Source organism: Nannospalax galili, unplaced genomic scaffold (genome assembly GCF_000622305.1).
Source record: "Nannospalax galili isolate Female #2095 unplaced genomic scaffold, S.galili_v1.0 scaffold1188, whole genome shotgun sequence".
NCBI lineage: Eukaryota > Metazoa > Chordata > Mammalia > Rodentia > Spalacidae > Nannospalax > Nannospalax galili.
Genome location: NW_008358629.1, coordinates 875,405 through 902,418, shown reverse-complemented (window position 1 = coordinate 902,418; position 27,014 = coordinate 875,405). Strand labels below are relative to the sequence as shown.

Below are 27,014 nucleotides of genomic sequence, written 5' to 3'. Positions count from 1 at the left end.
ATACTACTGGAAAAATGAACAGCAGACCCCAATTCTATCCAAAGGAATACTGACAATGGATTGCTGTAGATGGACCTCTGGCTGACTAGATTTACCAGAAGAGCATATGGGGGGAATGGATGGGGTGCTGACAGCGCAGTGGACAGTGGCAGGGATAGCAGAGTGTGGAGGCTCTAGTGGGAGAGGAAGGCTGTCTACCTGACGAGTTTGTATTAATGCTCAGATGCCAAGGAGCTCAGAAGGTGGGCGACTGTGACCGTGTGATAGTCGTGTATATAGAGATTAGAAATGCATGTGAAAACGTCTCAATGTCAGTAGCCTTGGAATGAATTTTTCTGAATGAAACTGTGTGTTTTGACAACGAAGTGGAGATCTTTTTTAAACGTTGGAGCCTCATTTAATTTTATGTCTTATAGAGTTTGTAATGAATATTGTATAAGTGTAATAATTCATCTGTAAACCTAAAAATGTACAGCCAATTTTGAAAGAGATATACCCTAGCTCAGAAAAATGTTAATAGGTTAACGCTGTTGTAATGAAATGCTTCTTCTAATTAAAAAAAATAGTGTGCAAAAAATACAGTGCCAACTAAGTGTCGGTCAGAGTGGGCAACAGTAAATGTTTCCTTTCCACACCTATTTGACTCTCTTCTCTGAGATGACTGGCATAAATGAAATAGTATAAAAATATGAGTAATGTAGAAGCAACATTTAAAAATGAACAAACTTTCATGTGATTCAGGGCCACTTTTTGTTTTGCAATAAATGTCTGCTACATATGGAATAAGGGGAAAACAGAATCCCTCTTCTATTAAATAGGCTATAGCAACTCCTGCCTCCTTTTCCCACCAAGAAGGCATTATTTAGCAATGAGCATACATATACAAACACACAGTGCAGGAACCATCGGTTATTTTTATTTGTGTATGTGTTATTTCTGTAACTAGATTACAAGACCAGTAGTCATTTCAAGTCACAAATGAATCTAAGCAGATATTAATGATCAAGGTAGTATATGTATGACAGCTGAATCACAATTTTATTAACTAAAATGTTAAAAATCTGCCAATATAGATAAGACAGGAATCAACAAACTTCTTTATCTCAAGACTCAATATTCATTTAGTACATCAAATGGTCCAGCTCCGAGCTACAACCTACCACAGGTAATAATTTTTATAAGATGTAAGATAAAATGTGCACTCTGTAATAACCAAAATACTATGCAAATCTCTTTGGGAATGTGGACCCCACCAGAGTAGGGACACTATTCAGTGTTCTTTCATTTCTAGGTCATTTTACATTGCTTCGATAATCCCCTTAACTTCACGGAAAATGGCAGTAAGTGTACTGTAACTCACGTGATCAACAACTACAATCGAGCCCTTCCTAATATGTTCCTTTATGTTAATAAAGATGGCCACAGCACTAACAAGATTAGCTTTTGCCTCATTTTGGTGAAAGATGAGTTTTAATGCTGCTAATGCCTTCATATTGATCATATCTCTGGCTGCATTTGGATTTTCAGACATATTCAAAAATACTTTCAAAACAAGATTTCTAGTTTTACGATTTCCCTGGGACAGCAATTGAAAAAGCTCTGAAAAGTAACTAACAACAATGTAGTGATGGACAGACTCAGTAGTCAGCTGCCCTAGTATCTTTAATCCAGATTGCTGTCCAGGTGAGTTTAAGGGGAAAGACACGGTTTCTTTACACATATGCTTAACATGAAATTCAACCCTGTGTTGTCTTTCATCCCCAGAAGGAGGATTCAGAGTGATTACAGTCTTTTTTCTACTTTCAGGAGAAGAAAAACTGAGCAAGCTTTCAATTAGTGTCACTACACCCACTTCGTTAATGAATTCTCGGGCAAATGGATGAACTTTATGGACACCCATTGCAATCTGTGCTATTTTATGAATGAGAGGATCGGTAGTTGACTTAAGTATGCTCACAAGCTTTTCAAATTCCTGAGAATCCAAATAGCATTCCATTTTGCAAGGGCAAGCAAATGGCTTAATGCCATTGGCTTCTCTGATCTTGATTTGGTGTCTAATTTCATCTAAAGTCTGGATGCAAGAGTCAGAACCAAATGGATACTCAGGGATAGGCTGCGAGCTTGAGCGCTTGGAATGGCTGTGTTTGTCTGCAGAAGACTGAGTATCTTCTTCATCTGAAGCCAGAACAACATATGAAGAGGGCTTTGTCTCACATGAAGCCTGGGATCTATATCCCAACACTGCTGGCACCACAGCAGGAGCTTTGGGCCAGATAGTAACCTCAGACCAGTCCTTGGGCCTATTTTTCTCATTAATTTCATCAACTGGCTGAGGCTTAACTATCTTGAACACAGGCTGAGGATTAGGATCAAAACTATTGTCATCTCCTTCCCAAAACCAGTTCCCAATAACGTTCTCTTCCTCCTCTTCCTCAGCCCCTGACCTAGACTTGTAGCTGGGCCCAGATGTAGGCTCCAACTGTTCAGTATGGCCTTGGGCGCCTGTATCAGTTTTACTTTCACACTTAGCAACAGAAGGACTAGCAGCCTCTTCTCCCTTCCAGAACCAGGAATTGATACTAGCCTCTTCCCCAGCCCAGAACCAGGTATCAGTACCAGTCTTATCTTTATATGCAGAGCTAGTGGCCTTGTTCTCAGCCTTGGGGTTCAAATCAGATGAGATTTTTAATGGAGCCTTGGGCTCTGACCTGGTTCCTTCCTTCACCTCAGCAACAGCCCTGCTCTTGGACACAGCCTTCGTGTCTGCTGCTGCATCTGTTTTAGGTCCTTCCTTAGCTTTTGCTTTGGCGGTGGTTTTGGCTGCAGGTTTCACCACACTAGCAGCCTCCTTCTCTGCACCAGCTTTAGCTTGTACATTTGCCTTTTTCTCAGTTTTGGCCTGGGCTCTACCCTTATTCTTTCCACCCATCATGGTTGAAGGTCAATTATATATACACTTGTCCAGACTTATTCTTAGTTATCAGTTTGTCCTAGGCTGGTATCTTTACACGTTTTTAGTGGGCCAGAGGTGAATGTGGCAGAAAGAGCTAGAGTCAATTGTCAGTTTAGTAGCCAAACAGTTTCCTTTCTAGACAAATAGCCTCTATCAATGAATGACATGGACAGAGTAAAGGCACACTCTGGCTGGGTGAAGGTATTGGTTTCCGAAGGCAGATCTGTTGAAAATAATCTTCTGCCAATCCAAAGCTACCACTGGAGAAAGACCTAAGGTGGGAGAAAGAAACAGACTTTGAGTCTCCTCCAACTTTGGTTCTTTATACAGATAGCTACAGAAAAGGACATGAGAGTGAAGATGGACTTGTAGGGGATGTGGATTAGCAGAAAACTCTGCTACCTCATTTTATTTATTTCATCCAGCCCAAGTACCACCATTCTTTTCTCTCTACCAGATACCACAAGCATGGAAAGTAAGGCTTCTAGGGGATGGGGGGCTAAGGAGCCCCTTTGGACTCAGATTGGTCCACATCAATAGGCACTATAGGTCTCTTCAGACAGTCTCACACCAACCTGTACTGATGTGAGAATTTTCTTCTTCTGTACTTCTCTTAAAAAGAAGTATAGCTGACTTCACAGGCAGACCTAAAGACAAAAACACATGTGGGATTAGAATTTTTGAATATCTGATATACTGACCTGAACTCATGCCTCCCAATAAGTATCTTTTCAAATCTAGAACTCTGACCATGTAACACTTGCCTACACCTTGTTCTTCTTACGGGAGTTCCTCCACATTTCCTCACACAGCATCGGCTAATTACCTATAGACCCAATCTTGGCTCCCTTTCTCCCACTACCTATACACAGATGTGAGGGCAGAACAATCTGGCAAGTTGGAAAACAGTTCCATGGTACTATTTAGTCTCATCTACTTCCCAACAGCCATCTCCACCACCACTGTTTACCTTCATACTCACCTTGAACCAAGTGAAGTTTTTGGTCTCTTCTTTAACTAGCTTTGGAGGGAACAGCTACCTACAGGTCTCTATAGGAGCCTAGAAAGGAAAAGATCTACGGATAAAAAGGCAGAGGCAAAATCAGAAACAAAATAAAAAAAAATACAGAAGGGATTGAGACGCTAGAATAGTCGTGATAAAGTTGTTTGTAACACATGTTCTTACATACTTAAGGTTGTTAAATGTCTGCCACATATCAGCCCCTCTCCAGTGATTTCCTGGATATGAATAACACCCGCAATCTGTTTGAATGTACATCTTCCCAACCCTGAAGTCAGCCATTTTCCCCAGCTAGGACTAAATTTCATTCCCTAAAGAAAAATACAAGTTGTAGAAATAAGTTGCAGAACATACACAACTGTATTTGAAAGGAAGGCAGGGAAGCTAATAGATACAAATTATTTCAAGATCATCTTTTTAGTACCAGCCCCCCACGTATACCTAGATCATACCTCAAGTGCCATCAATGCGAGGCTTACCACAAAGCAGGATCCTCAGCAGATGCTATCCTTCCTAATGAAGAAGAGTCTTCTGGTTGGAGAATAGTCAACCTATAGAAAGGAAAGAGACACACTAAGGGAAACATTAAAGAAAATGTTCACTGTGATAGGAAATTGTTAGCTTTATGGACAGATTTCTGGAATTAAGATTCAAACACTCCTTTTTAGAGTATCAGGAATCAAGTCAAAGAGCTCTAGCAACTCTCTTCTGTGGTCCAGGAACATACCTTCACAAATACTCCAATATATTCTGTGGCACTGCTTCTGTACAAAACAAGGAACTAGAAACCGTGGCTGGAAATGTTTGGGGTCCCAGAAAAACTGCAGCGTGATTTCAAATATTTTAAGTTGAACCCCTCCCAAAAGGCTTCTCTACTTTCATTCCCATTTTAACACATCAAAAAAAATTATCAAAAAAAAAGAAATGTTGAGGAAACAGATCCTGAACATAAAAGTTAGGCTAATGTCACACTATTCACAACATCAGTTGTAAATAGTTATGGCCAATGCTTTACCCTTACCACTTTCTTGCCCTAAATTAGGCACGAGGCTCTAAATACACAAAGCAATAAAACAGCTCTTTACTGAATGGAGATGAAAATTTCATTCTGTCGTAGTGACTTCATACTCCACCCTGTAGTAATGGTTCCACTTCCCCAGAAATCCCCAAAACTACCTCAGACAGAAGACTCCGCCATCAAGTAGAGCCTGTGGGAGGGACAGCACCCAGGACGTGGGCACGAGCGGTCCCTCTCCGGAATGGGCGCCCCAGTGGCCAAAGGCACTCCCCACCCACCAGCTGAGCTGGCCACACAGCTGGCCACCGCCCCCCAACCCCCTCGCCGCTCCGTGGCCTCCCAGCGCCCTCCCCCCCGCCCCCCAGCTCCCGTACCAGCATTTCTCCCGCAGTCGCCTTCCCCACAACCCTCGTGGGGCCCAGACACCGTGGAGGGCGGGTCAAACCGGCTGCCAGGCAGTCTGCGAGGCAGGTCTCCCTCCAGACCTTTGGGCCCCACTGCCCAGGCCTCCCCTCCACCCGTAGCCGGCCCGGGTCTCCTCCAAGTCACCGCCAGGGGTCTCCGGGCACTACGCACCACCCCCGCCCCCGCGCCCCGTTCTACTTGGGGCAGGGCCGGGGTCCACAGTGCCTAACCACTCCGCGACCGCGACACATCTCCACTTGCCTGGCCAGGCACACGGCCCGGGTCGCCGGACTCCCCTCGTCCCCTGTCCACTCCCGGCTGTGCTCTATCCAGCGCAGCTCCCCTTCTGACAGGTTCCCGCCGCTTGGCACGCGAGCCGAATGGTAAAGTGTCGTCTCGCCCCACGCCCCTGCACCACAGCGGCCAGGGGCTGCGCAGGATGCGGCAGGCACTGCTCGCCTCGAGGGTGTCGGGAAGGGGGCGGAGGGATATGGCGCACTCCACAGGACGCCCCCTCCCAGGCCCACCGTAGTTCCGACCCGGAGTGGGCGGGGCCACAAACACTCCACTTGGAGGGGAGGGCTGCGCAGGCAGCCTCTGCGGACGTCCGCGCACGCCAAGGCCTAGACCACCACTTTTCTGGCGCTGCCAGTGTTGTGTAGGAAGGGAAAGCTGAGGGCTAGGGCTCAGGAACTTGGAGGGGGCCAGGCCGGGAAGGAAGTGTGGGGTTGGGGAGCTGGAGGGAATACAGGATGACTGCTAAGAGACCCCTTAGTGCATCTGCGCCCCAAGTCCCAGGCTAAACCGCCTGCTCCTCCTTCTACTCCCTCCCTGCCCCTGCGCGCCCTCTTCGCCTGTTGTCAGTGAAAGAGTGGAGGTTGTCAGTACTGCAGCCAGAACAACAGACTACGGGGAGGCCTCTTGGCTTTTCCATTTCTTTCCCTGCTTCACGGAGTTCCTAGGGGAAGTGAGGTGGGGGGCACCCATCACAGGCCTCACCACTGCCTCAGTTACAAGTACATCTCCATCCCCGGGAAACCAACCAGAAGTCTGAGCCAAATGCCATTTTTTTTTTTTTCCTACTACCCTCGCCTCCTCATATGAAATGACAGGAATTTTCCCTGTCAGGATACAGGGGCAGATGTCTGGTCCATAGTCTCTGTTGACCCAGAGTCAAGCGTCAAGCCCCAGGTATGGACTCTCTTGACTTCCTGGCCATTCTTCTGTCAGGAAATGGCACCAATTTCCATGTACTTCCTCAAGGCAAACCTTACCTCCTGTCTTGGAAAAAAGCATGGCTTTCAGCCCTGTATGATGCCTAACATATGCACATATACTTTTCCCTTGAATATATACATGTTTTGACTCTTTCCAGAGGTATGGAGTTTGACTTAGACCGAGTTTCATGAATGAAAGGTCCTTTTTGAGGTCTTTTCCACCAATGCATCCCCAACACATAAAAGACAAAGTAGTAAATGGTTGAAGATGAGGGACCATTGTGTCATAAGAATTCCATTGCATCCATTTCTGTTGTATCTCAATGCTAATCCATACGTGTGTATTTGCCTTTGATTCCTATAACCCCTGTGTGTAGCTCAGAGTCTGACCCAAGAAGTCAATCCCTCTGTGGCTTTTCAATGGAGAAAAGAAAGCAAGCTGTGAACCTGAACTTCTGAAGAACATTATGGCAATTTCTTAATGATCATGTAACGTTAAAATTTCTAACAATTTACTGTCCCATATCTCCATGATATAGAACTAGAAATTTTTCTGATGAGTATTGCATAGATTCTTTGAATTTAACATAAAAATATTAAGTATTAAATTTGTACTTTCCTGACCTTGAATTTTAAACACTAATAGTTTCTTGGGAGTGACATGTGAATCGGAAGACGGTGAAATACTGCCTTTTCCATTGTATGAAATCATCTTTCACAGTGGTGAAATGTCTGTGGGGAGATTGTAGCCATAACTCTGTGCTGTGGTGGTCTTCACACTTCTCGTGCTGTGCATGTGAAACCTACTTTTTCTCAGCACCTTGAAGCTCGTGTGCCATAGTTCACTGTTGTCGCAGCTGGTGTAGAGAAAGTTGTTCACGTTTTAGCCTCCATTTTACTGACTAGGGTAGATAAATACTTTCCTTGGCTGAAGTTGGGGGACAACCAGGGAGTCTGGCTTATTCCTATGGGTGTATCTCATGGGAGAAATCAAGCATTTTTATTAGTCTCTCTTATTTACCCATCCCTTAAATGGAAATCAAAAATGGCTTGAAGTCTGTCAGGTAGCAGGCAGCAAAGTCAAGGTTGGAATGACTTCCCAGGATGTTGCTGCTCCACTGTCACTTCTGCAAAGAGCTGCTGCTTTTGCAGTCTGAGCAGAGACACTCTAGCCTCCTTTGCTTTGCTTTCTCTTTTGGTTGGCTTGTTTTTAAAAAAACTCAGTCGCTTTAGGGAATGCAATTTACAAGCTGTCACCAGTCACTTAACTCACTGTGAGGATAAATGTGCATGCTTTTTGTAATGAACTGGTGCTTTGAAAACCTTTTTTAAAAAATATTTATTATTTATTTTTTATTTTATGTGTATGAGTGTTATGCCTGCATGTAGGTAAGTGCACTTGTGTTGTACAATGCCTGCAGAGGACAGAAGAGGCTGTTGGATCCCCTAGAATTGGAGTTATGGACAGTTGTTAGTTGCCATGTGGGTGCTGGGATTCAAATCTGGGTCTTCTGCAAGAACAGTCAGCGTTCTTAACCGCCAAGCCATCTCTCCAGCACCTGAAAACCCTTTTTTAAGGAAGAAAAATCTCAACCAAAGTTATGCTCATCCAGGCACGCGGACCCTGAGTTAATTTCAGCACAACTCATTCTTCAGTGCCTCATCACATAAGGCTTCCAGACAACATGTTTTGCTATTAGAAACATTCTTGTTTTCCAGCAGTGGATGGTTTCCTTCTAAGGTAAAACAAACTAGGTGCTTGTACATATTTTACTACCGTTTACTGCATTTCTGTAAAACCGAAATGCACAGAAATGTAGATTTATTTTAATAAATGAGAACTCCCCCCGAAAAAAAGAGAAAGAAAAAGCAATGATACTTCCATTATAAATAAGAGAGAACAAAAAAGCAGAAACAAATCATTTCCATTATCTTGGAAATTTCCTTAATCTGACAAAATATAAGTTAGGTACTAATCATAAAAGTTTATTATCCCTTATCTAAAATATTTGGCACCAGAGCTGTTTACAGGTGGATCACCTCTAATTTCCGAACCTAAAATGTTCTGAAATCTGAATTTTGAAGTTTCAAGTATCTCAAGCAAAAATCTGAAATATTTTGGATTTCAGATTAGGAACACTCAATCTGTCAAGTCTATGTGAATATTAAGAAATTTGAAAAACTTTCAATCTAAAACACTTCTGATTCAAAGTTACTTTGGATAAGGGATGCTCAGTTTGTGTATACAAGGACATTCAAGAAATGCAATATCTTTTCATATTTTATTTATTATTTTAATTTTATGTATATGAGTGTAATGCCTGCATGTAGATGGATGCACCCATGTCGTACAGTGCCTGTGGAGGTCAGAAAAGAGTATCAGATCCCCTGGAACTGGAGTCACAGACAGCTGTTAGTCACCATGAGGGTGCTGGGAACTGAACCCAGGTCCTCTGCAAGAGTAGCCAGTGCTCCTAACTGCTGAGCCATCTCTCCAGCCCCAGTATCTCTTATAGTAGTAATTAATTACAAATGATGTCATTGATGAAAAGATTAAGTGAGGTCCATTTATTTTATAACCTACTATTTTACCTTATTATGTTAAAATAATGAAGTCACTCTCTGTACCCAGATGAATATAACTCCAGATACAACGTAAAGTGAAAATACAAATTGTAGAATACATATGATTCCTTTTATGGAAAGTATGCTTTGTGCCACACACACACACACACACACACACATGAAATTTGTCCACATAAAACTGTTGAGTATTAGTTCTAAAATATGGGAGAGTGTTTCATAAAGAAGCTCATCTTCCTTTTCCTTCATACATTGCATACTCTCTGTTTAGCAGTGAGATTATATTTCTACATGATTGGAGTCTTTTAGCAGGTTTGATTTGGACCCATGTTTTGTTTTCTCTTCCTAAGACTCTAATGTGACTTCTGTTGTCATATTGTTCACATTCTATTTATCTAGGAGATGTAATTCACTCACACAAATAGAACGAGAATGGAGTCTTATACTAGGGAATGATGTAGGAGAACAGTTATAATGATGCTCCATGATGGATTGTCAGTTTGGCAAGGAAGGAAAGAGTGGAGTGGTAGCATATAATAAAAGGGGTAAGGAACAGGAGGAGCACTAATACTTAAATTTAAGGATTATTTTTTAAAAAGGAGCAAAGTGCCACAAGAAGTAAGAACAGAAAATGAAGACAGCAGCAAACAGCTGTTCTGCAAGGTGAGGTGAAGGCTTAAGACACTGGTTTCAGTAGCAAAGAAAGAAAGGGAATTTTGGAAAACAGAATTTCTTTATAGACAGAGCCCATGGGAGGTGAGAGCTCAGCACCTCTGTTTTGGGGTGTTCACATTCCACTGAGTGCAACTGCATCTTATAACACAGATTAAGACAAAGAGAGAGTCTCAAGAAAAAAAAAGACAGCCTCATACAGCCCAGGGTGGCCTAGAACCTGTATGTAGCTGAGGATGGCCTTGAATTCCAGATCCTCTGGCCTCAGCCTCACAAGTGATGCAGTTGTAGGTGCTTTCCACTATACCTGGATAGTATCAGATGAATTTAAGAAAGAGAGAGAAAGATAACAGAAGCCTCACTTGACAGCTATACCAGCAGAGTAAAGGTCTGTTCATGCAATACCAGGAAAATCCATTCTTCTCAACCCTTAAATAAAGCAGTGAGAAAGAGGACTCCTACTGACTCTGCGGCAAGTCAGCTTAAGAGGCAAAGGTTCCTTCATGTAAGGCTCACTTTGGGAAAACAGATCAAGTGCCATGGACTATACTGTGACACCTGGCCTATAGATTCCTCTAGCTAGAGGGGCAAAACTTAGAGCCAGAACCAGATAGATTTCTGTGAAGTAAAAATCTGGTCTGAATCATGAACTGAAATGGACAGGGATGGTACCTGTTCACACACAAAGAACCTCACTGAGACCGGCTCGAGACATGTACCTGTACCCCAGGGGTTGCACAGAAGCAGACCTGACACCTATACCCACCTAAAGGACCAGATATAGATTCTATACCCTTATTTTATACATTCCTTATTTAATATCTAATTCCAATTAAGTGGACAAACTTTGTCTTGCCCTGTTCTCTCCCTCTCCTCTCACTTTTTTTTCATTCTTGGATGAACAAGTTGGCCTAGATTTAGAGGTCTTCCTGCCTCTGCCTCCTGAATTGCTGGGATTGTCTCAAGTTATCTGATTGCATTTGTTTGTCTCTTTCTCCTTTCCTTTTAACTGTTGATGCCTTATCTACTTCAATTTTATTATTCTTCCTTTCTTTTTAAATCCTTTTCAAATTTAATTTTAAAAAATATTTTATTTAGTATTTTTATTTTATGTGTATTGCCTGCATGTAGGTAAGTGCATCTGTGTCGTGCAATGCCCGTGGAGGACAGAAGAGGCTGTTGGATCCCCTTGGAATGGGAGTTACGGACAGTTATTAGCTGCCATGTGGGTGCTGGGATTCAAACACAGGTCTTCTGCTAGAACAACCAGTGTTCTTAACCACTGAGCCATCTCTCCAGCCCCTAGTCTTCCTTTCTATCTACTTTTCCCTCTTCCAATTTTTTTCTATTACTCTAATACTAATCATTTATCTCACTTTGCTTACTTCCTTTCCATTTCTATACGTAGTAACTATTATCTTATTATGCAGTGTATTAACCTTATTCCTTTACTACCCCCAAATTAATGGAATTTAATTGAGTATTACTGCATTGTCATAGTAGACCTATCCATCAGTTGGGGTTGCTTCTGTAGTTATTATTCTACTTTCGGAGCAGAGTTGGAGATAGAGCCTGCTGCAATGATCATGTGGGTTAAGGGTTTAGGAACTGAGCAACATTTCCAGTGCAGTGGGAAGAACATGTATCTCCACTCTACTACAACCCAGTTCTACTTGAAATACTTCACTGAAAGGATACATGTGATATAAAAAAATCTAGTCAATGACCTAATTCCAGATACACAAATCTCAATACAGAAACAAAAGAAACATAAAAAATCAAGGCACGAAGACTCCTATGAAAATTACTAATTTTATACTATTAGATGCCAATGAGAGTGAATTGGATAAATTCCAGTCAAAGAATTCAAAAGAATGGTTACAAGAATGGTTAACAAAATTAAAGAGGACAAGACTAACTCCTGCATGATTTAAGAGCACACACACACACACACACACACAAAATAAGTCAACACAAGCTATGACAGAGATATTAAATAAGGGGATATAAATACCAAGGAAAAATTGAAATTTTGAAAATGAAAGCTCAACAAATCAAATAAAGTATTCAGTGGAAAAGCCACACCAATAGAACTGATCAAGCAGAAGACAGAGTATCAAGGCTCAAAAACAAGACAGATGAGTCAGAGCATTCAGACAGCGACAAAGATAAGATAATAAAATATGAACAGAACATATGAAAACTACTGGACATAATTAAAAGGCCAATCTATGAATCATGGACATAGAATAGGGAGACGCTCAGCCTAAAGGCATAGAGAAGAAATACAATTAAATCCTAAGAGAAAATTCACTAACTCTGTAGAAAGAAAGGACCATCCAAATACAGAATAGAATGCCAAAGAGAAAAGATCAGAAAATAACCTTCTCATGCTATATTATACTGAAGAAACTAAGCACGCAGAAGAAAGAACTCGAAAAGTTACAAGAACACAAAACCAAGTTGCATACAAAGGCAAGCCCATCAAATTAACAGCAGGTTTCTTAACAGAAATTAAAAAAAAAAATACCCGAACACAGAACCAAGTATTTCAAGCTCTGAAAGACAGTAACTAGCAAACCCAGATTGATTACTATTTTCAGCAGTGCTAGCCTTCTTAATTGGAGGAGAAAGAAAAACTTTCCATGATGAACAAAAATTAAAGGTGTTCATGCTCACTATGCCAGTGCTACAGAATATATTTCAAGGCATCCAACTCATTAAAGAGAAAGCTAACTGCATCCATGGAATCAAAGAGAAGAATAAAGCAGAATAGCAAGAGTAAATAAGCAAATAAGGATTAGGAAAATACCAAACACTATAAAACCAACAGAATGTGAGGGGTGAGGGATCAATACATATCTTTCAATAATAACTCTTAAGAGTCTCAATTCTCTAATCAAAAAACACAGACTAGGAAACTGGATTAAGAGAATGGGCCCCAAGTATTTGTTAGTACATGAAATACACTGTGATAGTTAATACTGATTGACAGGATCAAGGCTCACATAAAGGACATATTTTCAGGCATGTCTGTGAGGATGTTTCTACGTAGGGTCAATTAATGTGGTGACTTAACTGTGTGTGACACCATTCCATGGGATAGTTTCCTGGACTGAATTAAAAAGAAAAAGCAAGCTGAGCACCAACATTCACTACCCTCTGCTCCCTGACTACAGATGCCATGTGACCATTTGTTTTGTACTCCTACCACAATGGCTTCCTTGCATGATGTACTGTACCTTGAAAATTTCTTAAGCTACTTCTGTCAGGTATTCTGTAACAGCAATGAAAAAGTAGCTAATATAGTAAATTGATACCAAGAAGTAGAGGTATTCCTGATCATGTCATTCTCAGGTCTCTGGAACTAGTTTGTAGGAAGAATATGAAAAGTTTAGAACTCTAGACGAGAATAGCCCTAGAATATATAAGTAGAGTAGTAATTTACCATTCTGGTGGGAGTTTAGAAAACTAGAATGATTAGAAAAATGTGAACACTGGAGGCCAAGCTCAACAAGTTTCAGAGGAGAACAAGGAATATATTGGGAACTGGATTACAAGCACTTCAAGGCTACATTATGAAAAAAAATGGCTATATTCTGCCAATATCATGAGAACTTGATCAAAGTTGAATTAAAAATAATGGACTGAACTGTTTTGGGGGTGAAATTTTAAGACAAGGCAGTATCTAGGATGTAGCATGGGTACATCTCAAATCTCCTACTCAGGCCTACATTGAAAGAGCAAAGAAAGGGGGCTAGAGAGATGGCTCAGCAGTTGAGAGCACTGGCTGTTCTTGCAGAACAGCTGGGTTCAAATCCTAGCACTCACATGGTGACTAATAACCATCTGTAAATCCAGTTCCAGGGGATTTGACATCCTCTTCTGTCCTCCACAGGCACTGTACAACACGGTTGCACTTATACACATGCAGGCAAAACACTCATATACATAAAATAAAAATGAATAAATCACAAAGAAAGGAAGAGAAAAGAAAGACAGGAAAATGTCATAAAGTTTGGCAAAGAAAGTGTGGGCAAATTTAAAGTTGCTGACAGGGAGAATGCTGAAAGTAGCCGTGATTGTTAAGGAGATTAGCATCATTACAGAGGAACTTTGTGCTAAGCTAGGATAATAAGAAAGGTTCCCCAAGGGCAAGATCTTATTGCATTAACTTTTCCTGGGGAGATACATACATCAATTCACCACAGATGGGTATCAAAGTACAATTTCACCAAAGTCCAACTTGATGAGACCAGTGAGTTTATTAGGATTTCTTACAGAGCACAGGTGAGTAATTACTTACAGGAGATTGGTTGACCCTGGAACACCTGCATCATTGCAAAGTCCCACTCCATCATAGATGATGACCTCATGGAAGATGCATCATAGAATTCCACTTTTAATTAATCTTCCACTTCCCAAATACTATATTATCTCCCAGGATCACTTACAGTTGAAGGAAGGGATACAGAAGCAGTATCTGGAACCTCAAGTTAGGACCTCCTTACTTTCCTTTCCTCCATCCACTAGGGAGTGCTGATAGTTCCATTACCATTACCATAACCCAGCTGTATTTTTCTCCTTTAGTTGCCATGGCTATAGGGGAGAAGCCCAAGATATCTTGTCTTGACTTCAAAAAAAGCACCACAAAACACACCATCCATTGAAGGCACTCTTTGTGAAATGCAATCCATTTGAAGGATAACCTAAACTGAGAATGCTTCTGAAGGGATCCCCTGCTCCTCAAAGGCAACTACCTAGGGAAGTGTTTTCCCAAGGTAAAAACACAGAGGCTGATGCAAATATGGTCCAAAGAGGCCAAGTTACATCTTGAGCTGGCAGAACTTGGCAGCTTCATCTATGTGGTGCTGGTTTTATAGACATGAAAGATGGAAGAGTAAGGGGGTATTGGAGGCTTCTACAAAGATTCCTAGTGGAGGCCAGACAACATGTGGCAGGGTTGGAATTCCTGAAAGGATACTGAATGAAGATGGGAAGTTGAAGTCAAAGTTGGAATGGAGAACCTAAGATGCTGGAGTTGCAAGGACATGGAAAATCCACTGAGGAAGGCTACACAGAGTGGATCTGGCAAAAGAGGAAGGTTGTATGTACTACAGGCCACAGAGTTAGAGAGGTGGAGCTACCCAAGTATGCTGGACCCTAGGTAAGTCCATCTCAAACTGCACATGCCCAATGGGAGCTCCAGGATTTGATGTTTGCCCCGACTTACTTTTGTCCAATCATTTTCTGCTATAACCCCAGTCCTCCATTTTGGAATGGAAATGTTTACTCCATACCATTGTATATTAGATGTGACTTGATTGGGGAGTTTACTTTTCTTGAGAGATGGTTTCCTTGTAGTCTCTGCTGGTCTGTAATTTCTTATGTAGTGCAGGCTATCCTTGATCTCACAGAGATCTGCCTGCCTCTGCCTCCCAAGTGATGAGATTAAAGGAATGTGCCACCACACCCAGCATAATTTGTTTTTTTGATATTATAGGGGCTCATAGTTAAAAGACTGTCTAAGTCTCAAAAACATGTTTGAAAAGTGCTGTGACTATTCAACACTATCTTAAAATTGGACTGGATATATTTTACATTATGAGACAGCCATGAGCCTATGCAGACGTGGATGAAATGTTATGGGTTAAAGGTGGTATGTTACAGCGTCTATTTGGCAAGCTGTGGACTTATAATAGTTAACACTGATTGTCAGCTTGACAGGATGTAGAATCAGAAGCCCATGGACATGTATATGAGGAAGATTCTATATTTGGTTGACTGAAGTACGAAAGAGCCACCTTACTGGAGGTAGTACCATTTCATGGTATGTGGTACCAGACTGAATTAAAAAAAGCCAGGGGAGCAGGTACATGACCATAAGGAAACAGTCTTACAGGTTCCTGGGACCTTGCTCATATGAACTTACAGCAATGGTGACAGCATGCACGAGACCTATGAAATTCAACCAGACAAAACCCAACATAGAACTGGAGAAATGGGCAGGAGGCCACAACTTTGGTGAGGAACTACTGGCAGCTGATCACTGCTGAGTGAGGGAGAGTAGATCTTCTTCAAGGAAGTGATGCTAAACAAGATGAACAGGTTCGAGTGGATGAACTCACACCAAGGGACATGTGGGTGCACAGGCTTGACTCGATAGGCTTTGACATGTATGACAAAATGCATGAAGTCCTGTGGTAGATGCAGATAGGGAAGGGGGGCTAAATATAATTAAATATAATTAAGATGTATTATATGAAATCCACAAAAATTCAATAAAAATATTTTTTTAAAAAGGGAAAAAAGTGAGCCAAGCACTAGGATTCATTGCTTTCAGCTTCCTGACAGCAAACACAATGTGACAAGCTGTTATCAAGTGCCACCTCCATTGCTGCATAATGGACTGTACCCTCAAAGTATAACCTTAAAATTTTTTTCTTTGAGTTACTTTTGTCAGATATTTTGTCACAGCATTGAGAAAAATAACTAATACACACAGACACCTCACTGAGAAAGACAAACACAGCATTCCAAACAAGCAAGTCTAGAGATACCAATATCTGACAAAATTACATTAAACCAAAATTTGTCAGGATAGTCACTTCATAATGATTACAGTCATTTCACAATGATATCACATCAAATTGATCTACTGTATATCACAATTCTAAATGTATTCTATATATTGATGCACCCAACACTGGTATATCCAAACTTATTTTTTTTAATTTTTATTATCATTTTACATGTATGAGTGTATTGCCTGTATGTGTGCAAGTGCACCCATGTTGTGTAATGCCTTTGGAGATCAGAAGATGGTGGCATATCCCCTGGAACTGGAGTTACATCGGTTGTTAGCTGCTATGTGGGTGCTGGGAATCAAGCCTGGGTCTTCTGCAAGAGCAGCCAGTTCTCATAACCACTAAGTCATCTCTCCAGCCCAGGTATATCCAAACCTACAAAGCAAGCATTACCTGTTGTAAAGGCACAGATTGGTCTAAATACAGTAACAGTGGGTGATATTCAAATCTAACAGATTGGTCATCTATACACACACACACACACACACACAAATAAATCAGCAGAAAATGGAGCTACATGAAAGTATAGCTCAAATAGATTTAACACACATATATGTAGACTATACTATCCAAATACTATAGAATACCCATTCTTCTCAGCAGCCTAGAGAATTTTCTCTAAAATAGAAACTATTTTGGGACATGAAATGAATCTTAAGAAAAACAAGAAAATAATAATTATTTCTTGCATTCTATCTCCAAAAAAATAGAAGCAATAAAAACTACAGAAAATACACACACTCTTGGAGATTAAACATACAAATGAATGATTAATGGGTCATTAAAAGAATCAGGAGACGGGCTGGAGAGATGTCTCAGTGGTTAAGAGCAGATTGCTCTTGCAGAGGACCCGGGTTCGATTCCCAGAACCCACATGGCGGCTACAAACCATCCTTAACTCCAGCTCCAGGGAAATCCAATGCCCTCTTCTGATCTCCGCGGCATTGCATGACACAGGTGCACCCACATACATGCAAGCAATACACTCATACACATAAAATAAAATATATTTAAAAAAAAGAATCAGGAGAGCAGTTAAAATATTGCTAGAATCAAATAAGAATGAAAATACAATGCGCCAGAGTGTGTGGAGTACAATGGAGGCAATTCTAAGAGGGAATTTCATAGTTATAAACGCCAACATTAACACAGTTAGAAAGCTCTCAAATAAGTGATTTAATGATACACCTTAGGGCCTTGAAGAAACAGAAACAAGCTAAAGTCGGAATCAGTGGATGAAAGAAATAAGATCAGGGAAGAAACTTAATGGAATGGAAACAACAAATATATAGAATCAATGAAACAAAGAGTTGATTCTTTGGAGAGATAAGATTTACAAACTCTCAGCCAAAGTAAGCAAAAGAAAAAGAAGGAAAACACAAATTATTGAATTAGAGATGAAAATGAGAGGTGATAACAGACACCAATGAAATTCAGAGGCTCATTAGGGCCTTTGAGAATGTATATTACAATTAAATAGGAAATCTAGAAAAAAATGGACAAATATCGACTCATAAGCCCTTACAAAATTAAAACAGCTTATAAGACAGATATAAAATGCAATGCGAATGAAGCAGTAATAAAACATCTCCCAAGTAAAAAAAGGCCAGACCCAGGTGGACTCATTGCTAAATTTTACTGGAATTTAAAGAATGCCAATACTTCTGAAACTATTCCATAAAATAGAAAGGGGCAAAAAACAGTACCAAACTCATTTTGCAAAGCTAATATTATTATATTGATCCCTGTATCATATTAGGACACACTAAAAAGAAAATTACAGGCCAATCTTCCTGATGAATATGGATGCAAAATGTCAACAAAATATTTGCAAACTGAATTCAACTATAAATGAAATCATGAAATTTGTTGGTAAATGAATGGAAAAATTATACTCAATGAGGTCATCCAGACCCCAAAATATAAACACATGTCTATCTCATGTGGATCCTAGCTTCAAATTGTTTGTGTGTTTAACTTGGAGTACATGTCAAAGCCAAGAAACTAGAAACTGGCCCTTGTGAGCAGATGTATTAAGGGAGGGAAAATAGTAAATATAGGTAAAATTATAGAAGAGAGGTGAATACTTAGGTAGACATATTCAAGCACTGTAATGGTGTGGAGGATAGGAAAGGAAGGGTAGAGGAAAGACTTAACCAAATTGAAGGGTGCATGAAATAGTCATGTGAAAACCTACAATCTTGCAACCCAATTAAAAATATAATTAGAGGGGATAGTAAAACACATATGTCGTAGAAGAATGGGGGTCAGATATTGGTAGTTAAATGGTTAGTTGTGAATGAGGGCAGGAGGTGGGAAAGAGGAGTGATAGGGGATTGGGTTAACCAAAACTAAGGATGTATTAAGAAGCGTTATGGAAACCTACTATTTTGAAAGAAAATTAAAAATATACACAATTTTAAGCACGAGATTGTGAATTTTTAAGAATGTTTAAGAATTTTTAAGAAGAGATTGTGCACCATGCATGGGTGGACAATACTGCTACTAGAAGACACAGGTTAATTAAATGAAAATCTCAGTGCCAGGTGCAAGATACTTCCTTATATCAAGGAGGCCCCAGAGGCATACAGAAATACATCTTTAAAATTTTATTACTTACATTTTTTATTTTGTTAAAAAAATATACTTGGGGCTGAAGAGACAGATCAGTAGTTAAGGACACTGACTATTCTTGCAGAACCCAGGGTTGATACAGAAATACATCTTTAAAATTTTATTACTTACATTTTTTATTTTGTTAAAAAAATATACTTGGGGCTGAAGAGACAGATCAGTAGTTAAGGACACTGACTATTCTTGCAGAAGACCCAGGTTTGAATCCCAGCACCCACATGGCAGCTAACAACTGTCCATAACTCCAGTTCCAGGGGATCTGACAGCCTCTTCTGTCTTCCGTGGGCATTGCACACCATAGGTGCACTTACCTACATGCACGCATAGCACTCATACACATAAAATAAAAATAACAAATAAAATATTTTAAAAAAACATACTTTAGGTTTAGGAATATAATCTGCATATTAACCAACACTAAAATAGAATGATATTATACAGCTTTAGGAAGAATAAAAGAGAAAAATTTGAGGTTACAGAACACCTCCCAAAGAGATATAAGTGCAGAAAAAGTCCAAAATTTAGAAAGGAGACCAAGGGAGGGTAATAGCAGGTGATGAAAAAGGAAGGAGTATAGGCAAAAGGACTCATGAATCATGAAAATAGATATAAAGCTAATTATTTTCTAAATGCACCTCCATCATCATTCTCCCCCACCCTTTGGTGGATACGTGAATTCAATTTTCTTTATCAAAGTACCAAGAACCAGTTTTAGATTTCCAAAGATTCCAACATGAGTTAATCCTTTGAGGCAATGACTATGAATGTTTGACACTCACTTTTTATATATATTTTAATTGCATTTTGTGAATTTCATACAATATATTTTTTATCGTATTTATATCCCTTCCCTATCTGCTCCCCATTACTCCCCCGACCCAGTCTCATGTGCTATAATTGGGCTTCCTTTTTAATTCCATTGATCATGAATGTGATAGGAATTAGACATAATGAGCCACTGAATGCATTTGTAGCACTGACTGACTTAAAGCAATCATGAACTGACCAAGAAACATAGTAACTTACTGCTAGCTGAGGAGCTATTGGAATCTTATGGATCCTGATGGAGTGAGAGTCACATTTTGGGGGGGGGAGTGTGACTGCTGGTAGGTTTCCTATGCCCCAGTGCATTGCCCCACACCCATGCACATAGGAACAAGACTTATCGGACTCAGTGAGTTACTATGTTTAAAAAAGAGGACATAAAATTTGAAGGGAGATATTGTAGGGGGGACTAGGGAGACCTAGAGAGAGTAGGGGTAGATATGATCAAAATAATTGCATATATGTTTGACATTTTCAAAGATTAAATTTAAAATATTATTTTTTGAAAAATATAATTCACCACAAAAAAATGGAATTCGTTCCAGGGACTGAAAGATTATACAACATATGCAAATAAATACATGTATTAGAAAACATTAACAAACTCAAGAACAGATTTTCACATGACAGTCTCCAAAGATGAAGAAAAGCACCTTTGGCAAATTCCGCATCCCTTTATGATTAAAGCCCTGATGAAACAATAAATAGAAGGAAAATACTTCAACATAATAAAAGGCACCCATGACAAACTGTAGTTAATATTATACTAAATGGTAAAAAGCCCTAAACTTTTGCACTAATATATGGATAGAGACAGTATGTCTTTTTTGTGGTGTGTGTATGTGTATATGGTGTATGTATATGCACTCTCCTGTAGAGGCCAGAGATGGATGTGTGATGCTTTCTTCTCTTGCCCTCCCCCCTTCTCCCCCTCCTCCTCTGCCCCATTCCCCTCCCCCTCCTCATCCCTATTAATTTTTTGAAACAGGGTTTCCCTATAGCCTCAGCTGGCATGCAACTCACTATGTAGACCAGGCTGGTCCCAATCTCATGGGGATCCACCTGCCTCTGCCTCCAGAGTGCTGAGACTAAAGATGTACACTACCATGCCTGGCTTTCCACCTTAGTTTTTGAAACAGTGTCTCTCACTGAGCCTGGATCTTGCTGTTTTGAATAAATTGGAAATAGCCAGTGAGCTCAGGTCCTCATGTTGAGAACGTAATCAAGAAATCCATTCCATATACAATAATTAAACAAAATACATCAGAATAAGCCTAACCAAGAAAGTGAAAGACTTCTACAATTAAAAAAATTAAGCACTCTATTGATGCTAGAGAGCTGGCTCAATGTTTAAGAGCACTGACTGCTCTTGCAGAAGACCCAGGTTTGATTCCCAGTATGCACATGGTAGCTAACAACCATCCATAACTCCAGTTCCAGGGGATCTGAGACCCTCTGACCTCCACAAGCACTGCACGATACGAGTGCACTTACCTACATGCAGACAATACACTGGTACACATAAAATAAAAATAAATTAAAATATTTTTTAATTAAGTACTCTAGAAGGAAAGTGAACAAGACACGAGAACATGGAAAGATCCCATGCTCATGCATTGGTAATTAATACACTGAAAATGGCTATCTTACTGTAATGGTTAAGTGTATTGGCAACTTGACAGGACCGAACCATCAGAGAAACACACCTCTGGTGTGTGTCTATGAGGGTGTTTCCAAAAAGGTTTAACTGAAAAGAGAAGACTCACCTTGAATGTGGGCAGTCAGTAGTATCTCATGGGTAAGGTCCTGGCCTGAACAGAAAGGAGAGAGTGATCTGAGCACCAGAACTCATCTTTCTCTGCTTCCTGACTATGGATAAATCTGATCAGCTGCTACACACCCCTTCCATAATGCCCTTCTGTCCATTTTGAACTGCATCCCTTCTTAGACTATAAGCCAAAAAACCCTTCAACTCTTACATTCCTTCTTAGAAGATATTTGTTCACAACATTGAGAAAAATAACTAATACAATTACTAAAAGTTATCTACAGATTCGACACAATTCTTACCAAAATTCCAATGGCATTCTTTGGAGAAACAGAACAAGTATAAAATATACAGAAGCACAAAAGACTCCAGAAAACCAAAGCAATCCTGGGTAAAAGAAAAATATTGGAGATATTACAATAACTGTTTTCAAGTTATACAACAAAGCCAAAAATGAAATCATCAAAATAGCATGGTACTGAACACACTATATACATTAGCTATAGAACAAACAAGAAGACATTAAGCTCATGCTGACTTCAGAGTCACATCTCTACTGGATAGCTTTCATAGTGTTGGAAGGTGCTATGCATGCTACAAGAAGGAAGAAAATAATCATCAGTCCTACCCAGCTGTGAATCCTGTGAGCTACAATAATAACTGGCCTGGCAAGATATGCCCACCAGTGCAACAGTGGCATGAATACTATGGGAGTAACCAACCACTCTCTAATTGAATTTAAAGTCCACTTTATAAGATAGAGCCCATATCTGACATTGATATTGGGCTTAGGAATGTGAGACTAGATAGGTCACAGAGCATAGGGGAGAGTCTAATACTAGTTGTCACTGAATAGTTACAGGATCAAAATGACGTCTAGGGGTTGGAGACATGGTTCAGTGGTTAAGAGCACTGACTGTTCTTGCAGAGAGCCCAGGTTTGGTTCCCAGCACCAATGTGGCAGCTAACAACCGTCCTTATTGCCTGTTCTAGGGGACCACATACACTCTATTGATCTTTTAAAAAATATTTTATTTATTATTTTTATTTTATGTGTATGAGTGTATTGCCTGCATGTAGGTAAGTGCACCCCTGCCGTGCAATGCCCGCAGAGGACAGAAGAGGCCATTGAATCCCCTGGAACTGGAGTTATGAGCAGTCGTTAGCTGCCATGTGGATGCTAGGATTTGAACCTGGGTCTTCTGCGAGAACAACCAGTGTTCTTCACCACTGAGTCATCTCTCCAGCCCCACCCTCTTTTGATCTTTACATACATTATACAACATGGGTGCACTTATACATGGAGGCAATACACTCATACATATAAAATAAAAATTACTTAAAAATCACAACCAATGACTTATTGTCATACCCATAGATTAATGCAGCTTTCAACTCTCACCAGAGAACTTTCCTTATGCAGCAGATGGTGATTAACACATAAACACAGCAGGCCAATGTGCAAAGAACAAGAGGCTGCAGAGTGCTTATCCGTAAATAGGATATCTATATTAAATTTATGCCTCCCAAGGTTCAGGGATCATTAGGCAAGAGAGGGTCAAAAGAACATAAAAGCCAGAGGTTGTGGATAACCAAAAGGAAACAGAGTTTTCCAGACAGCTGGTTAGTTACTCATATGAACTCACAGCAATAGTGACAGTATGTACAAGTCCTATGCAAGCTCAAACCAGACAAAATCCCAGCAAAGACATGGAGAAGTAGGTAATAAAACCCAACCCATCCATCATATGGAACTTTTTTGGCAAGTGTTGGCTGCTGGGAGGGAGAAAGGCAGTCTCTTTTAAGTTTGGGACTTTTGGTGGATTAACCAGGCTCCAGTGCATGGAACTACATGGCAAGACATTTGGGGACACAAATTAGACCCTATAGGCCTTTATATATATATATATATATATATGAGGTGAGGGTAGTAAGAAGGGTATTAAATGGGGAGAGGATCTAAACTCAATCAAAATCTATTTTGGGGAAGTATAGATAAGGGAGGGGCTCTAAATATCAAATTATATTTGATGAAAATCTCAAAAATTAAACAAAAAATTAAAAATACACTAAAAATCGAAAAATCAATCAAAATGGTGAAAGCCTTTAACATTAAGACCTGAAATTTTTAAACCATTAGAGGAAAACACAGGGAAAACTCTTCAAGATATAGGCATACACAAGGAGTTTGTGAAAAGTGTCCCAATAGTGTAGCAAATAGCCCCAGGAAGAAATAAAGGGTATTATGTGGAATTTAAAATGTGCTACACAGCAAAGGAAACTACCAACAGTTAGAAGGTGGCCTAAAGAATGGGATACAGTTTTTACCAGATGTATTTCATAAGTGTTACTATCTAGAATATATAAATTCCTACACACACACACACACACACACACACACACACACACACAGCGGACTCGCATCTTTCAAAAAACAGACTCACATCTTTCATTCAACAAATGGACTGAGATTAACATTTTTCAAGAGGAGCAACAAAAATACCCAAAAAATACTTCTAAAAGTGTCTATCATCCTTATCTACCAGGGAAATGCAAATTAAATTCACTTTGAGGTTCCATCTCACCCCAGTCAGAATGCCAACCATCAAGAAATCAAGAGAGAGCAAATGGTGGTGAGGATGTGAGGAAAGAACTTTTATTCACTGTTGGTTGTGATGTAAACTGGTACAGGCATTCGTTAAAAATAAAAAAAAAAGTCTAATATATAACCCAGCTATATCACTCCTGGGCAAATATTTGAAGGACTCTACTCTTATCACACAGATATTCACACATCATTGTTTATTGCTACACTATTTACAAAAACTAGAAAATGAAACCAGGGTAAATGTTCATCAATAGATGAATAAAATGAAATACATATGCACAATGGATTTTTATTCAGCTATAAAGAAAAATAAAATAATGACATTTGCAGGACAATGGTTGGGACTTGAAAATTATTAAGTAGTCCAGACTTGGTTGGTATAGATCAGGAAACAAAATAGGTTACCATGAGAGGGAGTTAATGAGTTCTCAAGGAAAGGGTAAGGGGTAAAAAGGTAACAGAACACATGTTATAGGAAATCAGAATGAGTGCTATTCAGAGGAGGAAGGGAACCAGTGGGGGTGGGAAAGTGAGTGGGGAAAAAATCAAAATAAAGAACATATGAAAATGTCATAATGAAACCCCCATTACTCTGTGAATTCTTAATAGGTAAATGAATGAATGAATTTAAAGAAGAAAGAATTGTCATATGACACAGCTATCCCAATCCTAGATATATTCAAAGGGCATTACATCCAACCACAGAGATAGTTACACATCCATATTTATTGATGCACTATTCAAAATAGGTAGCAAATGGAACCAGCCTGCATATCCATCAACAGATTAATGAATAAAGAATGCTACACATACACAATGAAATTAGCTACAAAGAAAAAAGAAAGCACGGTATTTTCAGGAAGATAGGTGTACCTGAAAATTACTAGGTTTACCAAATAAGTCAGACACAGAAACACAAATATTGCATGTTTTATCTCATTCATGAATCCTACCTTCAGTATAGATACACAAACCCATTTTATTTGTTTGGCAGTTCATTCATATATGCAATAAATTTTAGTTATTTTCACTTGCACACAAACCCTTTCCCCTTTTGCCCCCTTTCATTTTCCACTGAAAACACTTCTTCCCTACAAATTACCCTCCTTTTGTGCATAACCAATTTAGTTTCTTAGCTGAGTGTAGGTGAGAGAAATAACTAATCAGTGACTACACACTGAAGAAAATGACCCCCCCCCCAAATCATTACTGTAAATAGTCCCTCAGAGAGTGATGAGACATCATGGGCCTCTCATTCTTGATGAGATTCTGATGGGCTCAATACTACGCCAGGTCTTCTGTATCTAACCACAGCTACAGTAAGTTCATGAGTGCAATGACTATGTCCTATCCAGAAGATATGACATATCTCTATCCTCTGGCTTTTACATTATTTCTACCCTTCTTCCATATGATCCCTCAGACTTTGAAGGGTTGATCTAGCTGTCCCATTTAAGGCCAAATACTCCACCATCACTCATTCTTAGCACACTGGCCAGCTATAGGTTGCTGCATTAACTGTTTCCTGTTTTAGCAAGGAGCTTCTCTGATAAAGGGTGGACAGAGTAGTAATCTGTAAATACAGACACATGAACCCATTTTATTTGACAGTTTCTTTCACTTATTTGTCACTAATCTGCCAACATGACCATTTAACAAACCAAGAGTAGTAGGTTCTGCATTATGGCCCGGGTCCTCCCTAACCATGGGTTCTTGACTTGGTTTACAAAAACAGGTATGAGTACATTTCTGTGGAGCAGGCCTCAAGTCTAATCAGAAAGTGATTAGTTATGCCCAAAACAATCATGTGACTATTGCACTAGAGAACACATCTTGCCTGGCAGGTCATTATTGAAGTTGGCAGGGTTCACAGCTGGGTAAGACTGTTGATGATTTTTCTCCCCCACCAGCCTGCATAGCAACTTCTGACACTATGAAGGCTAGCAAGTACGGAATGGAGCTTCCAGCTCTGTTTCAGAATGATTCCTGTTTGACCTGTGATTCAAGTGAGTGCTGTTTACAGAAATAAGTCTTACCATCCAATTCTAGTGGGCAACAAGGAGCTATGGTAATTGCTTGTATTTCCTTGGGATTTCTGGGGCCTCCTTTACCAACAATCCATAGGGAAAGATTTACATTTAATAACTTATGGCTTCTGGATATTTCTGTTCAAACGTTTTTTCACACCAGACAAATAATGTGCCAGGGTTCTTGAAACAAGGTTTTAGGGAGGCATATGCCCATGCAAAGGCGTGAACACCAAATCATCATGCTCATGAACCAAAAAAGGATCCACTTTTTACTTGTATTTTTAATTAATTTACAAAATAATAGTTTTCCACAAGCTTTTTCATATCTTCATAGCTTAGCTTATTTTCTCCCACCTCCCTATCTTTCCTAGTTTCCCACCTCCTTTCCTGATTAGACCTTTCCACTTCCAGTATTCATCCTCCACCTTCATGTCTGAAATGTTCTATTATCCCCACTCCCTGAAGGCTTCCATTCTCACCCCTATAATGGCCATTTCTATCTTTCTGGCCTTTGCCTATACTCAAAAGTTAAGCACATTACTCTACAATTTTGTAGCTAGGATCAGTATATAAGGGAGAACATGCGGTGTTTGTCTCTGAGCCTGAGTTACCTCATTCACAATATTTTTCAGATCCATCCATTTTCCTGAAATTTTCATAATTTCATTTTTCATTATTTCTGAAAAAAATCCC

At 39.9% G+C, this 27,014-nt stretch overlaps 1 protein-coding gene and 1 non-coding gene across 18 annotated transcripts in view; both read right to left on the bottom strand.

Moving 5' to 3' along the window:
* Positions 1–894: 894 nt before the first annotated feature.
* Bhlhb9 (basic helix-loop-helix family member b9) overlaps positions 895–27,014 on the bottom strand; it is a 47,792-nt gene continuing 21,672 nt past the window's right edge. For 6 of the 17 annotated variants that reach the window (XM_029558053.1, XM_029558054.1, XM_029558045.1 and 3 more), the window contains 6 exons: positions 21,986–22,070; positions 21,682–21,726; positions 4,454–4,525; positions 3,936–4,029; positions 3,529–3,600; positions 895–3,225 (listed from right to left, as the gene is read on the bottom strand). In XM_029558053.1, coding sequence (XP_029413913.1) covers positions 1,298–2,932 — 1,635 coding nt within the window. In that variant the 5' untranslated portion in view covers positions 2,933–3,225; positions 3,529–3,600; positions 3,936–4,029; ... (1 more) ...; positions 21,682–21,726; positions 21,986–22,070 and the 3' untranslated portion in view covers positions 895–1,297. Of the gene's footprint in view, positions 3,226–3,528; positions 3,601–3,935; positions 4,030–4,139; positions 4,286–4,426; positions 4,526–21,681; positions 21,727–21,985; positions 22,071–27,014 lie in introns of all 17 variants that reach the window. The other 11 variants (XM_029558060.1, XM_029558055.1, XM_029558056.1 and 8 more) reach the window with 8 other exon arrangements.
* On the bottom strand, positions 26,476–26,583 carry LOC115068229. Its single transcript, XR_003847599.1, has one exon. It is a non-coding gene; the product is annotated as a small nucleolar RNA U13 (small nucleolar RNA).